The sequence below is a fragment of the Ictalurus punctatus genome, chromosome 7 (genome assembly GCF_001660625.3).
Source record: "Ictalurus punctatus breed USDA103 chromosome 7, Coco_2.0, whole genome shotgun sequence".
Taxonomy (NCBI): domain Eukaryota; kingdom Metazoa; phylum Chordata; class Actinopteri; order Siluriformes; family Ictaluridae; genus Ictalurus; species Ictalurus punctatus.
Window position 1 is genome coordinate 28,738,209 of NC_030422.2, and position 15,566 is coordinate 28,753,774.

General features: G+C 39.4%; 1 protein-coding gene across 2 annotated transcripts; it reads right to left on the reverse strand.

Annotated features, from left to right (window-relative positions):
* Window positions 1–1,012: 1,012 nt before the first annotated feature.
* gpaa1 (glycosylphosphatidylinositol anchor attachment 1) lies at window positions 1,013–14,384 on the reverse strand. Of its 2 annotated transcripts, none has more exons than XM_017473008.3 (13): window positions 14,281–14,384; window positions 12,671–12,775; window positions 12,237–12,416; window positions 12,013–12,124; window positions 11,433–11,580; window positions 11,115–11,216; window positions 9,405–9,601; window positions 8,399–8,595; window positions 6,966–7,119; window positions 6,311–6,382; window positions 5,073–5,269; window positions 4,298–4,468; window positions 1,013–2,037 (listed from the first exon to the last, which is right to left on the reverse strand). In XM_017473008.3, exons 2-13 carry the CDS (start codon window positions 12,742–12,744, stop codon window positions 1,794–1,796), a joined length of 1,848 nt encoding a protein of 615 aa, XP_017328497.1. In that variant the 5' UTR covers window positions 12,745–12,775; window positions 14,281–14,384; the 3' UTR covers window positions 1,013–1,793. The 2 variants fall into 2 exon arrangements, with proteins under 2 accessions (XP_017328497.1, XP_017328498.1); XM_017473009.3 differs by lacking the exon at window positions 14,281–14,384 and adding an exon at window positions 14,058–14,078.
* Between the last annotated feature and the right edge of the window lie 1,182 nt (window positions 14,385–15,566).

Here is a 15,566-nt window from a genome sequence, read left to right on the forward strand (position 1 = left end):
AATCGCTAACAATCTTTTATTATTATTACTATTATTGTTTTTTTTTTAATGAATAAATAAATAAATACACACGTTGGCACGAAGTTGGAAGCACACGGTTGAAGAGAATGTCTTTGTATGCTGTAGCTGTGCATTTTCCCTTCACTGGAATTAAGAGGCCTGAACCTGTTCCAGCATGACAATGCCCCTGTGCACAAAGTGAGCTCCATGGTTTGGCAAGGCTCGGAATGGAAGAATTACAGGAGCCATGATCTAGTAGAAAGCCTTATTATAACAGTACAGGGGAATCGATCTGGGATGAGACGTTCAACAAACACATACGGGTGTGATGGTTAGGGGTCCATATACTTTTGCCATATAGTGCACGTTTAATGTGTACCTATTACATAGTAATGTAGATATAGTGTACCTTTAAAATTACTTAAGGAACATTGACAAATTTTATTCGAATTAGATCTGAGTGGAAGCTTCAGAACTAAAAATAATAATAATAAAAGTCCATTGCTCCAATACATAGCCAAAATATTTTTGTACACATTTAAATAATGCTCATAGATTTTTTTTTTATAAATATTGTTTGTTTTGTCAGAAAGCTGTACTACAGGGTGATTAATTAATTAACTAATTAATTATTATTATTATTTTTTACAGTTTAAGTCCCTGAAGTTTGAGAACCCTGGATTTATGCTACAGAGATTTACATTTTTATTTATTTATTTATTTATTTACACAAATGCAATTCTGACAAGTAAACAAAATCTAAAGTCTATATCGTTTAGATTTGAGTGAACACTTTCTGTTCCAATAAATGTAAAATAATCCATTGTAATCCGCAAGACATTTTTCTTCTTAACTTGCACCTTAAATGAGAAATGCCTTAAGAAACCCCAGACACATTTTGAAAGGGAAGTCATTTGTACATCGTGTACGTGTTGGTGTGTAAAGGAAGTTAGTGCATTACCAGTAAGTTACTCAGAGTGAACGATTATGAAATAAATGACATTTATCCTAGTAAAGTAGATACAGTGTTTATTTGTTTTCAAGGAACGATGTAGGATCCTTATTTAGAGTGTGAACGTCTTGCACAGACAGCATTCATTCACAGACTTTCAGTTTTTAGGCGTTTTATTAACAAAAAAAAGTACATTTCAAATCAAGTAAGAAAACAACAACTGTTCATCAACTCTGAGAACAGATTTGCAAATAAAGAAAACCAAAATGGGAGGTTAGGTTGGTGTACCATATGCTTGCTTTCATGACATTGTGCCTCATTTACTTTGTTCAGAACAGCTCGTCACATTAATTAGAGACCCGGATTATCAGCGACCTTCAGCCAGTAAGGCTTCAAATGTGAACGTGTTCTCTTTCTGGCTGCAGTTTCACACAGTGTAATGTGCCATTAGTATAAACACTGTGGTTCCTGCTAGCTGTTATAAAGCATCGGGTACCCAGACAAACACTGATGCGTACTGTTATTTAAAAAAACAAAAACCAAACCGAAACATATTTACGTTTCCTTCCAGTGTTAAACAAACGACTTTCCTGGTTAGTCTCCGAAAACAAATATGAACAACATACAAAGAAATAGCTTACAGGAGAAAACACCCTCTGCAATTTTCTTTTTCCTATATCTTCTTGTGTTTCAGTAGCTCCTCCCATATTCTTGATCACCCCCTCCATGGCTGCTCATTAAGCCCCGCCCCGTTTCCCCTAAAATTGCCTCTCAGGTGCCTCCCAAGGCAGGTCTGAGTGCTTCTGATCAGTTTCCCTGACAGGTGCTTTAGTTCATGTCCTTATTTCCAGAACAGAACGTTCCAGAGCAGCAGCCAGCACGGATACACGAACAGCGCCAGCAGAGGGTAGACCAGCGAACCGTAGAGGGTGTGGTCCAGGATGCCCTGAGAGATGACAGACAGGAAGAGCACAGAGCACTCGGGAAGCGTCACCGGCGTTTCCTGGAGGTCCTGGAAGAGGAAGATGCAGTAGAAGATTGCGCAGCCTGGACTGAGCAGCACCATCGCCAAGGCACCTAAAGACCTGAGAGACAGAAAAAAAAGAAAAAGCTGAGTCATCACAATCCAAATGCAGATATTCCTAATAAACAGGACAGGACAGGATGTAGAGTAATGCACCTGCACAGAGCGAGGTTTAGTATCAGCATAACCATAATGTCCAGTGAGTCCAAGTCGTTAATGAGTTTCTCTCATCCGAGTGTATTTATTAAATTAAAGGTGCAATAGACATTTTTTTTTTTTATTCCTTACTTGTATAAATCACCACAGATGATATGTAGAAAAAAAAAAAGTCATAGCATTAGGAAAAGTGTATTAAGTTGCTGAGAAAACTCGTCTGGAAAACTTGTGTTTGGATGCTACACAGGCTTCCGTAGATCCTGGGGGCGGAGCTTCGTGAATACGGGAATGGTTCAATTGTCAAACCCCAACTAACAGCTTGAGACCTAATCTCGAAAGACCTCATCTTAAAGTTGATATCTGCCTGAAATTCAGGAGCAAGGATGACCTGCTTGTTGAAAAATAATATAAAACGCACACACTGATATTAACAATATTAATAAAGAGTACTGTCTGAGAAGAACACAAGAAATGCCCATCCATCCGCACAATCATTTCATCTGCAACATGAACTGTTTTATTGCACAAGGAGCTCGTAACAACTCGGACACACATGCAGCGAAGGCTCATGCCGATTCCGATAGCAAAAGTAATCGGACGCAAATATTTACATGGATATTACTCGGTCAACTGGGTGGGGCTGGCTTCAATCGGTTTATTATGCAAGTGTATACTTGTTGGAGTGTATGATATTTCATCCCAATTGAGCTTTTAGTCAAAATCATGAACAGATTATTCCATGCTTTGGTGTTCGTTAACGAGGCCAAACATGGCTGGAAATAAACGGAACATCCAGGAGCGTAGTAACAGTAGAGATTCCTTATGTAGCGTTTTGATCAGGGTTGCAGGATAAAAATCGAATGATGTATTTACATCATAACTGAATTTTTTTTTTAAATTCCCAATGATTCCCCGTCCCCTACTTAATGTTTCCACGTTCAAGCAATTTAGGAACAAATTTTTGTTTTGTTTCACTTTTTTAATTGCAACTTTAAAAGCCTTTTCCTTCAGCGTATATACTGTACATCATGGGTTCCCAAACTTTTTGCAGCTAGATACCGCTTTAACAGTAAAATTAATTCCCCAGAGCCCCTGCGGTACAGATTTATGTCATGAACACTTTCATTTTGAAATTCATCAGGGAATATTTGGTTTATTTATACAGTCCATCCAGGACTTAGCGATTTAGGGTTCGCAGAAATGAACGCAAAATCAAGCAAACCCCCATGATATTCGGAGGAGCGTGCAATTTTTCAAAATTACCGCAGATTTTCCGCAGGTTTGGGCCAGGTCACGTCGTGTGACGTCATCGCGACGCGCGTCCAGCTAAAGCCCTCTTCTATTCACGTGCCTCGAACATAAGTATAGCTAAAAGCTCTCATTTACCACCAAATATCACCGCGAAAACAATTTCGTTCAAATGCGATTTCGCCAATTTAAAAAAAAAAAAAAAAAAAAAGCACAAAAACCTCCGCAAGTTGCTTTGCAAATTTTTTAAAAAATTATTAGACCCATAGAACTTTCTATTCCTTAGAATGCATTAGGTTGACTTTGGTGCTTGGACCCTTAAACATAATAACTTTGATAATATGGGTTGTGTGTTTTCCTCTACTGCAGCAAAATAAAACAAAACAAAAACTTTGAGAATCACACATACGTATAAAGCATTAAAAACTGAAAAACAGTTGTTCTTTTGTTGAATTATATCCTGTATATAGGGAATGCTGATTTATTAACGGGACAGTGTGACAAAAACTTCTTCAGGTAAGAGTTGGTTACTTTCTGATTCTTCCACAGTTATTTACTAAGAAGTGGATAGAGCAGATTCTGCAGGACGTCTGCTAAATTGTGTAAATGTAAACATTTTTATCACATAGAGAGACAGGTAAGGCGATGCTTTGGATGAGCTAACCTCATAGCTAACTCTAGTTCAGCTAACGATGAGAACACTGGAGCGTAAAAGCTCACGAGAGCTCATTACAAAGACGAACAGGACGACGAAGCCTCTCGACCGTTCTCGTATAATCGGTAAATATCGTGATGTAACTTGGCTTTCAAGCAGATTGAAAGTCATGACAGTCCTTGTCAAATGTTGTTGAAATTCACTTACTTACTGGCTAAGATGAACTGAAGTGTTTTGTGTAGACGTGTGTGTGTTTACGTACTTGGGCATGTGTGGCGTGACGCAGGCAGCAGCAGGCACCAGCGTGACGGCCAGGATGAAGCCCAAGGAGAAGTTGATGAGAGCCGTGCAGCCGAGCAGCACGGCCAGGTAGAGCAGCGCCGCCAGTTTCAGCAACCGCCAACCCTGCTCCGTTCCCTCACCTGAGATCAACCTGACACACACACACATGCTTTATTATAATATTGCGTTTCAATAATTAAGTCAACATTAACCTTGGTGATATCAGGGAGTCAGAAAAGTCGCCAATGTTAGAGCTGTGTATTTATACTTGGCAGTAAAAAGATACATTATTGATTCATTCTCTATCACAGCAGTCCTGACTGTAGTTCCAGCTGCAAAACAAACCACAGGTTTAGGTATATTAATGCGCTGCTTCTAACACCTTATTGTTTCTATAGCAACACCTCATTTACCGGGACTTTGTATCACCTTTGTAGGAGACATTCATGTAAGGAGTCTCCGGTGTGTCCAGTTATAGGTAAAGCTGTAACGCTGAGTTTTACGACATACGTAGGGGTTAGTAAAACTAACCCTAAGCTAATTGTTGTATAAGAAGAATAAAACACTGTGATGAGCTGTTTTAGAAAATGATGAACTTCAGGGTGTGAACAGTGACTCACACCACCCCATTGTGGTTCGGAGTGATTGTTGGGTTAGTTCTACTGTGATTCCTGAAGCCTTCTATTAAAGCATTAAATATTATAATACAAGAGAACTGCCTGAGCTGTATGCGTGTATTGTGTGTATAGTATCACCTGTGTGTGTTGTGTGGCAGTGCCAAGCCTGCAGTGTAGATAGCGATGGCGGTGAGAACCACGGCCTCGGTCTCAGACACGGGGAAGTGCTCTACTGCCATGTCCTGAGACAGGATGGGGAGTGTGTACAGAGCCACGCCTGTCAGGTGACTGATCGCTATAGGAGTCAGCACAGACAGGACACCTGGACTAGACGGCTGGAGGAAGAAAGAAAAAAAAAAAAAAAAAGATTCCATTCATACTAAGAAAATGACGCGAATAACCTGTATTTACACAAAATGGCCACTGGAGGCACTAAAGCCAATGAGCTGTATTTAATCTTAATTACAGTATAATGTAGAATCATGTGGAAATTCACACAGGTCCAGATCAAAACCGTGAAATGGTTAAAGGATCGTGATTTGACTCTGTACGTTCGCATACAGTCCGCTCCGAAAGTATTAGAACGGCAAGGCCAATTCTTTTGCTTTTGCTGTACACTAAAGATACCTGGCTTTAAGATCAAAAGATGATATCAGACAATAGATCAGAATTTCAGCTTTAATTTCCTCATATTCACATCTAGACGTGTTTAACAACTTACAACACGGCACCTTTTGTTTGAACCCACCCGTCTTTTCCTGTGATCAAAAATACTGGAACATGTGACTAACACATGTTGCTGCCCAGGTGTCTCCTGTTTAATTGATTGCTTAAAGAATGAATAGCTCTGAATGGCTACTCTCAGTTTGAACCCTGGGTTTTGCCTGTGAAGACTGCATTTGTTGTTAAAAAGGATAAACCAACATGAAGACCAGAGAGCTGTCTATGGGGGAAAAGGAAGCTGTTTTGAAGCTGAGAAAACTTAGTCTTACAACTTGTCACTACTAGCTAACTAACTCTAGCTAAGGAGGATGGGTGGGGCAAACAGGTGCTTTCTCCAAGGCATACGAAGCCAGCAAACTGCACCTCTTTTCAAACTGATGCTCATGTTGAATAGGAGGGCAGAATAACTCGTATGGAAGAAGAAAACGATATCTGCCCTCTTCCGCATAGATGAGCTCACAGATATGTCCGCTTGGCTAGCATCGCTGCGATTGACAGGGAATAAACAGTATGCCATAATTCCCCTTCGAACTCACGATCTCCTACCTGCAGGGCAAACGACTTTCTGATGCGTCACTCAGGAGTCTGCTTTCAAGCTTTTGAAAATGTTCATAACTTAAACCGAGTGAGTGCTGTAAACTCTCCATACTGACCGGTTCTGCTTCACCGACTCCATCCTGGGTTATTGGAGCTGGACTCCCGATCTGGACCCACAGATCTAACGCCTGCACTGAAGTCAAGGATCTTGAAGACAATTTGATTAAACCTCCAATTACAATTACTATAGTCACTTCAGGATGTGATCTTTTGTAGCTTAGCAAAAGAGCACGCATGAGCACAGTGTAACATGCTGCGGTAAAATAAACAAGCAGGAAAAAATATATATGTTCACTGCTCCTCATGCTGTATCGGACTTGTAGGAAAGCGCTATCTGCCCTCTTCCGCATACACGAGCTCACAGACGCCCACCAGTGCCAAATGTTACTGTGATTGACAGAGGAGAGAGAGTATTCTACCCATTTCCATGGCAAAGTTTTCTCTCTTGACTCTCAGCTATAGATGACACTGTTTAGACGACAGGGCGAACGCTTTTGCATTAGTTAAAGGCGCGAGAACGTCTGCTGCTAGTCAGTGTACTCACGAGTTTTATACAGACATCGTAAATGCACAGTGAAGAAAGCCATTATGATGGATATCAACATCGGTGCCTTGATTTACTAAAAACAAATACAAACTGTTGGGGTCATAAATATGTGCTCCTAGAGAAGTATTTTGGCATGTTAGAGACTCGGGTCGCTGAGCGGATACTCGCAGCAGCAGGATGGCAGCCAGCAGGCCAAACGCAGGCATGTAGTATCCGATAGAGACGAAGCGAGACAGCGAAGGCATCAGGTAGAAGAAGTAGGACTGGTGAAGTCTCTCCAGGAGATTATTCAACTTCCTGAACATTCCCTCCAACAGCCTGAGAAATATTGAGAGCGAAATACACAAAAGAGAGTTTTATTTACAAATCATTTGGAACCCAATGTTTATTTTTTTTTACTTCACATTAATACTGAGCTCTAATTTTCACTTATTGTCTCTTTAATGGTGCTGACCTCTTGAAAGACCACAAAAAGAAGAATCTGGAGCTTAACTGAACATCAGCATCATGGTTCTGATCTCAGATCAGTGCAAGACAGCCAATGTCCAGAACAATTTGCTTAAAGATACTGTATTAAAATCCGCACTGATGCGGGAGCGGATGAGAAACGTCCGCTGTCGTTATACAGTACTAGAGCGGCCTCTAGAGGCCAAATAAATACTATCACTGACAAATTTTGTTGTGTTATTTGAAGTGTTTTTTTTTTTTTTGGTTTAGTTTGGATGTGTATTTTTATTTGCTTTAATATTTACTAATTGTTTATATATTAGTATTGATATATTTATTTCATTTTAAAACATACAGTACATTTTCATGGTAGAGTCAGCACTGTTTATTTTTGTAATAAAGTTCAGCAGTAGTTTACTTCGAGGGTTATGTTTTCATTCAGTATCAATTTGAAAAACTATCAGTTGATTAATCGGTTATCGGCAGGTAGGTACCGCCGACGGAGTTATCGGTATCGGTAAAATCCTCTATCGCTCGACCTCTTGTTAGAGCAAGACATCTATCAATGGTGTTTATCAATGGTGTGAGAACCTATCAAAGCAAAATGCAGAATTAATCCAAATAAAGATTGGGAAATATTCACTCTTACATACCATATATGGTTAATTGTGGGCGTGTCTGTATTTGATTAGTTACATGCGTGCACACACAGAGTGAATATAATCTATTGCTATTTATTAAGCTTTATTAATCTTTATATTTGTGTGTGTGAGAGAGTGAACTGCCCATGTACCTTCAGAACCCATTTTTGTGTGCATGTTCATTCTAATGTTTAAAATAACATTTTGAAATTTTCCTATGCAGCGTTGATGAAACGAGGCCCCTGGTGTCTTACGCAGTGGTTTTCAAAGTGGGGGCCGCCAGGGGGCCTCAACAATTCGTTGTGAAAAATAAATAAATACATGATTTTCTCTTTCTCACTCTCAGACAACCACAGACACACAATCAATTCCTAATCTAATGTAATGTAAAGATGCAAGACGTAATTATTAATAAAAAAGGGGGATATATTCAGAAGTCTGTATTTTTAATGCCCTGGAAAAGTTTGGGAACCCCTGGTCTAACAGACAGTAAGGAAAACACGGCAGACCTGCCGAGAGTGGTGGCGTCAGTCTTGTAGTGTCTGAAGCTGTTGATGCCGCGGATGGTCGCGGCCTCGATGTGGTAGCGTAGGAAGAGACCGTGGTCACCCCAGGGCCGACCGCTCGCCTGCTTCAGCACCATCAGCATCATGGTCTGTGCGGCGACGGTGTAACCCTCCGTAGTGTCCCAGTCGTTTCTCTGGAGCTGAGAGAGAATGCAAGCGTCTCGTGACAAAAAAAAAAAACCCATGTTGTAAATACGTTTTACACTTTTAACACGCGACACGGAGGACAGCCCGATGTACAATTCTGAGATATTTTATATTATTATTATATATTATTTTATATAATTTCAGCGAGCTCCCTGAATGACAGACGTGACAGATGTGAACTTGTTCTCTAGCCGTTAGCTAGCCGGTTAGATATTTGGGATGGTGGAAGGATAAATTACATAAATCATGCATGTTTACAGATGGGGCATTTGTAAATCAGGCTGAAAATGTGAAGATGGTGTTCCTAGGACATTTTTAAATCATATTTTTCAGCATTAAATATATTTTAAACCATTTATTATACTATATCGATTAAAAAAAAACAAACAAACAATATATATTTGTTAAAAAAAATTACTCATTTGTAGGGCACTATGTAGATGAAAAGAACTATGTAAGTAAATATATAATCAAATATTCTCACATATCATTAATGGTCCCGGTGAACATTAGGCAAAACAACAGGTCTTACTTTAAATATAAATGAATCAGCATATTATTTGTCACTAAAAATATCTGCAAATATAAAACCTTCCTCAAAACAATTAACTCCAACAGACATAGCCTTATTAAATAGCTCCAGGTATTTTACTAATATAAAACATACAATGCTGCGGTATAAAACAAAAACACCTATGTTATGAAGGGCTTTTATAGCATTTAAAAATGTTTCCACACGCACGGTGTGCATCATGATGATTTAACGATATCTATACAGTCCACGTCTTGACGTTTCCCTTACCTTCCCCTGAATGGTGCAGAGGACGCCGAGCTTCTGGCAGAAGGCATTGAAGAGATTGGCCAGGTCCAGGTTAGGGAGCTGCCCGTTTAGCCCCTCTAGTACCAGGTCCAGACTGGTGATCACGTCACTGCTGAGCTCCAGCGAGAGAGCAGCCTGGATGGAGCCGGCTCGGCCCTGTAGCGGCGTGAAACTCATCCCTGATTGATAGACCAGAGGGATCGATCCGTTACAGCATAGCGTCGGATTTACGCCAAAAGAAAAAGAGAAACAATTTAGATTTTTGTGTCTAAACTAGAAGACAAGAAGTGCAAGTTGTATACCTACAACACGTTTAACCCTTTCATGTATAAGGTCAATATAAAGCTCTGTTTTTTTAAATTATATATATATATATATATATATATATATATATATATATATATATATATATATATATATATATATATATATATATTTGAGGTAAACATGAATTGGAAAGCACCTCCACATGACTTATAGATCTTATAGCTCTCTACATAAAAAAAACAAAAACAAAAAAAACAACAACAAAAAAAACCTTAACTGAACACCTTAACCTGAACACCTTAACTATAAAGCTATATATTTTTTGTTGCCTCTTTTGCATCATGCAACAGTTTTAAACTGTGTAAATGTTCAGCAATTATATTTTATAAAATGTTTGTCTCCAACATTACATATTTTAGACCTGAATGTTTTGGACGTTAGAAGACTTCATCCAATCAAGATCCATGTAGCAAGCAAGTAAAAAAAATAAACAACAACAACAACAACAACAAAAGGAAATCTAAAGAATCTGGATATGCGTATATAAATAATTCATGCCTGAATGTTTTCATTAAAACATATACATGGTGTTTACGTTAACATAACTTTAATCGCTCTATTTTCTCTTCAAGTCCATGTTCAGGTCTTGAAATGATTTAAAGCTCGCTGGAGTGCTGGGATGGAAAGCGTTTCACCTTGATCTTAAAATAAGGACAATATTTTATAAGTTTTATAAGACACGTTTTGAAAGATTCGACGCTGTAGATGCACCTACACCAGGGTTTCCCCAATCCAGGTTTAAATCCTGGATTCAATGAATGAATTGGATCAAAACTTTACACAATACCTTTCATTTCACAGATTTTGGGAATGCATATTGTGTGTATATGAATGCATGTAGTGAATATAGTGTATTTCACATAACCTTTATTTACTTATATACGTTCGACCGATGACTGAAATGTCTGTTCGCATAGAGTACTTAGTATTTATATATGTATTTGCATACTGAAACGTGATTGGCTCTTGAATTTTATGACACGATAACACTTGCCTGTTGTGTATTCAATACTAAAGCAGATGTTCCAGTGACATTTTAACAAACCTGTTACAATGAAAGAACTGGATCATACAGTAATTTCAGTATCTGCACTGAAAGGAAGTTTGAAATGTTCGGTATTTAGTTCGAAACAACAGGACAAGCACAGGCTGAACCAAACACTCTGAATATTGCAGTCTTTCACTGAATTCAATTAATATTTGATATTAAACATGTTTGGCCAGGCAGTCCTATCAGCATGCTCTGATGGATTTTGGCTGTTCAGCTGGCATCAGCTTAAATGTGCAAATTAAAAACAACAACAACAACAACAAAAACAACAGCACAACTGCTCTTCCCTTCTGGAGAGGAGATGTGTAACTCACCAGTGATGTTGGTGTGATGGTAGCCCTCTAACCAAGCCTGCATGCCAATGAGGTCATGCTCGTTCACCAGGAATATGATGTCTTTAGCCCAGTAAATCTGACCTGAGATTACAACATTACAAACATTACGCTTGCATGACGTAGTGGATATGACTGTTTTTATTTTGTTAATTATTATTTTTTGCCCATGGACTTTTGTTTTAGCCTACAATTCTACTTTCTACTAAAAAGCACAGCAGAAATTTAAATGTGAATGCATGCACAAGACGTGTGTGCAGTGTGTGTGGGGGTATACATCGAGGTTTTAAAGCCTCTCACTTCTGAAATACTGGGCGAGACCCAGCAGGAGGCCGACTGCCTGGTTGTTGCTGTTGCCGGGACTGCAGGGGGCGCTGAGCACCAGGGATTCTGTTCGTGGAGCTCGAGGCGCTCGCAAGATCCCATACACATTAGTGCCTCGAACCATCTGAGAGAGAGAGAGAGAGAGAGAGAGAGAGAGAGAGAGAAATCTTATTTCACTTATGCAAAACTCTTTATTAATAAAAATATATATTCCAGACTGAACCTTTCTGGGTCCAAGCACTGTTCCCAAAGACATTTTCACTGTGTATTCCTTATTAAGGTAATAATAGAGGGTTATACACCATATATGTTATAGCCTTCGTGTTCAACACTTCACTAAGTCACTTTATGTCGTCCCTCCCCACCCCGTTAATTTCTCACCTGTCTGTGTGTTAGTTTCCATCCTTTAGTCACTGCATAATGTTCATTTCCACTTCAAAACAAAGTTTCCTGGTCCCTTTGCAATACCGTATAACGTAAAGTCATGCCGATAAAGCTGTTGCGAACGGGACTGAATTGAATCGGATTGTGCGTGCATGCCAGTGTACAAACTCACAAATCTCTCCTTGCTCTCGTCAGGGAACGGCAGAGTGCGTGAGAAGCTCTGAGTGAAAACCTCCAGCCCTCTGGCCTGCATCGTCTTCACCAGCCAGTCCACCGGCATGCCCCTTCAGTGACCGAGAGCGAGACAGGAATTAATAAAGAGACAATCATGTGCAGACATTTCCCTCTCAACGCATACAGAAACAAGCCAGCTTTATGAAAGCCTGTTCTACTTACCCAACCTTTTTCTTTTGCGCTGCAAACTCCCGTGCGGTAGCCAAGGCTCGTTCTCCTGAGGGGAACCGCTCCTCCACCATGGTGGAACCCATTGCGTTCTCCGACATGTACGTCCGCAGAGTGAACGGCTCAAACGCCATGCCCATGAACCAGGCAACGGCCGCCAGGTAGCACACCACACTGTGGTCCAAACAGAGCGTTAAGGAGACTTCACTTGGCACAATTCATGGCATCTTTAACCCTATTTGAATGACTATTATTTATGTTTTTAAACACTGAATCTGAAAGGTTGCATTGCGAATGGTGATGTTCACGTTATTGGATCATAAAAATATGAAGAATAGTTTGAAAAGCCTAACATCTAAGACCATAAATTCAAATGTAAGTTTTTTGGGGTTTTTATTTTTGGCCAAGCCTGATGAGTGACTGCTTACCATATGGGAGTGTTGAGGCGCGTGAGGAGACTGGTCAACGCCTTCCTTCGGTTCGGGTCAGATAACAGACCCATGCTGTTTCAATGTCACTGGACTCGCTGTGACCTGGGAAACCAAAGATCAATCCAAAGAGGAGTCGATAATGTTGGTGGTTAGTGGAACAAGTTCAATCTGAACTAACAATCCAGGGATGCGACAATAACACGTTATATTTTCAATATAATAAAAAATATCAGCTGACGCCTGAATAATTACAATATCCCCACGGTAACAGACCTGTATGCTACACCTGAATGCTAATGCAAGAGGTGGAGCTTTCTGAACTGTGGGGCAACATGATTGACAGGTGAGTTGAGCTGCCTACTTGTGCTGACCGGGTGGATGTTGGTGGTCCACTTGATATATATTTTTTGCTCCTATTTGGGGCACCACAGAACAGTGTTGGCAACTTACTGACATTATCGCTAGATTTTTAGACCCCTTTTGCAACTTTATGTGTAAAAAGAGCCTAGGAACAAATCTATTTACTTTCTGAGTAGATGTTAGAGAATGTCCTGCATTCCCAACAATTAATCCCAACAATTAATCCCAACGACTAATCGCTGACCACTATTGTTCCCAATGACCAATCGCTGGCCGCCATCATTCCCACCGATTAATCGCTGACCACCATTGACCTTAACAACTAATCCCTGACCACCACTGTTTCCAACGACCAATCGCTGACCACCATTGATCCTAGCGATTAATCGCTAACTGCCGTTGTCCTTAACAACTAATCGCTGACCACCATTGCTCCCAACGATTAATTGCTGACCACCGTTGCTCCCAACGATTAGCTGCTGACCACCACTGCTCCCATCGATTAATCGCCGACCACCATTGCTCCCATCGATTAATCGCCGGGCACCATTGCTCCCAACAATCAATTGTTGACCACCATTGCTCCCAACGATTAATCGCTGACCACCAGTGTTCCCAATAACCCACTGTTCCCAGTGACTTTGATCGTGGCATGGTTGTTGGTGCCAGATGGGCTGGTTTGAGTATTTCAGAAACTGCTAATCTCCTGAGAATTTCACACACAGCAGTCTCTAGAGTTTACACAGAATGGTGGGAAAACCAAAAAAAATTCAGTGAGTGGCAGTTCTGTGGGCAGAAACAGGAATATGAAGCTGAAATTATGTCAATAAACGAAATAAAGTAGTCGCTACCATCAAATCATCTGGATAATTAGATAAATAAACCATGATGGGCGCGCGAGTGAATGAGCATGTTATCCATCTATGAGCTGACATTAACTAAACCTGTAAATATTTCTTCCACATCGCACACAGCTTTCTTTAAATGTACGACACTGAATAAGCTGGAAATAAAATGACAATACAGGAATAAAGGAGCTGCTCCTGACTCCTTCCTTCTGTTGACTGCTAACTAGTTTAGCACCTAGCTAGCTGCACGAGAGCTGTCAAACTGCCTACACTCAGCCATTGTGGCAGCTGCCATTTTCAAACGTTAATAACACATTATTTATATTATTCATATATATATTTATATATATGTAAAAACACACATGCACAATGATTAGGTTTGAGTTTTCCAATTCGTACCTTGAAAAAAAAAAAAGTTAAAATCCAAAAGACCGCAAAAACACATTCAGCGTTCATCGAAAGTGAAATAACACCGGAATTTCCGGTAAAACGTCAGATCTACAAATAATTCCAAAAATACACTTCCGGAAAAGAATGCGTTGAAAATCAGCGAATCTGCGCGGCACGCCTGGAAATCCGACCCCTGAAATCGAAGAGAACCTCAAATGGTTCCTACTCCCTGTTTAAAGCAGATAGTAGTGTTATGTTCTTGTGCTTTTTGAATTATTACTGCTCTGTGTATTTATAAAAAAAAAAAAAACAACAAAAAAAAACATGTATGATTAATTAGTGTACAGTATAAAAATAAAAAAATAAAAACGCATTTATTCTAGGAAACATTTCACACAATCTACTTGTGTCAGTGTGCTAAATTACAAGAATTTACTCTTTCGCTGTTACCTTTTTATTTGGAAAAACAAATCCAGTTAAACTACCACTTAAACAACTACAGTATTATTTTACCTTTTTATACAACATGTACCTTTTTATGTTTGTGCCACCTAAGAAAATGCATTTTACAACATAACATCTTATATATATATATATATATATATATATATATATATATATATATATATATATATATATATATATATATGTGTGTGTGTGTGTGTGTGTGTGTGTGTGTGTGTGTGTGTGTGTGTGTGTGTAAATAACTAATAATCATCTTTGCTTACAAATAGCTGCTGTATATAAACCTATCAGCCATAACATTAAAACCACCCACCTAATATTGTGTAGGTCCCCCTCCCCTTGTGCTGCCAAATCAGCTCTGACCCGTCGACTCATGGACTCCACAACACCTCTGAAGATGTGCTGTTGTAGCTGGCACCAAGACGTTAGCAGCTGATCCTTTACATCTTGTAAGTTGCTAGGTGTGATAAGTGTAGGGGTGCACTTACTTTTTCCATGTGACTGATCAGTTTTTTGTTAATTTAAATTGTGAAAATTACTACAAAATGTCAATTCTATGTGTCATTTGATAACGTGTATCAACTTTATCAATAGGCACTGTTTCAAAGAGGATCAAATGTTATTGCTTGTCCAAATATGTATTATATACCTAGTCAATATCATCCTCTAAATAGTCTGTGCAGTATGTAATTTAAGAGGGCAGGCACTGTTGTCCCATTTATATTGAAATTTTGCAGCTTTCTAGGCTGGTGTTGTCTTGAATCTGAATCACAAAGAATAAATGTAAATGCATACATAATTCGTAACATTTTTTTATTTTATTTTAATGG

Coding starts and splice junctions, on each gene's coding strand:
- gpaa1 (XM_017473008.3), bottom strand. CDS start 12,744: ATGGGTCTGTTATCTGACCCGAACCGAAGGAAGGCGTTGACCAGTCTC. Junction 11,581..12,012: donor ACGAGAGCAAGGAGAGATTT/GTGAGTTTGTAC, acceptor TCTCTCTCTCAG/ATGGTTCGAGGCACTAATGT. Junction 9,602..11,114: donor CCATCACACCAACATCACTG/GTGAGTTACACA, acceptor TCTATCAATCAG/GGATGAGTTTCACGCCGCTA.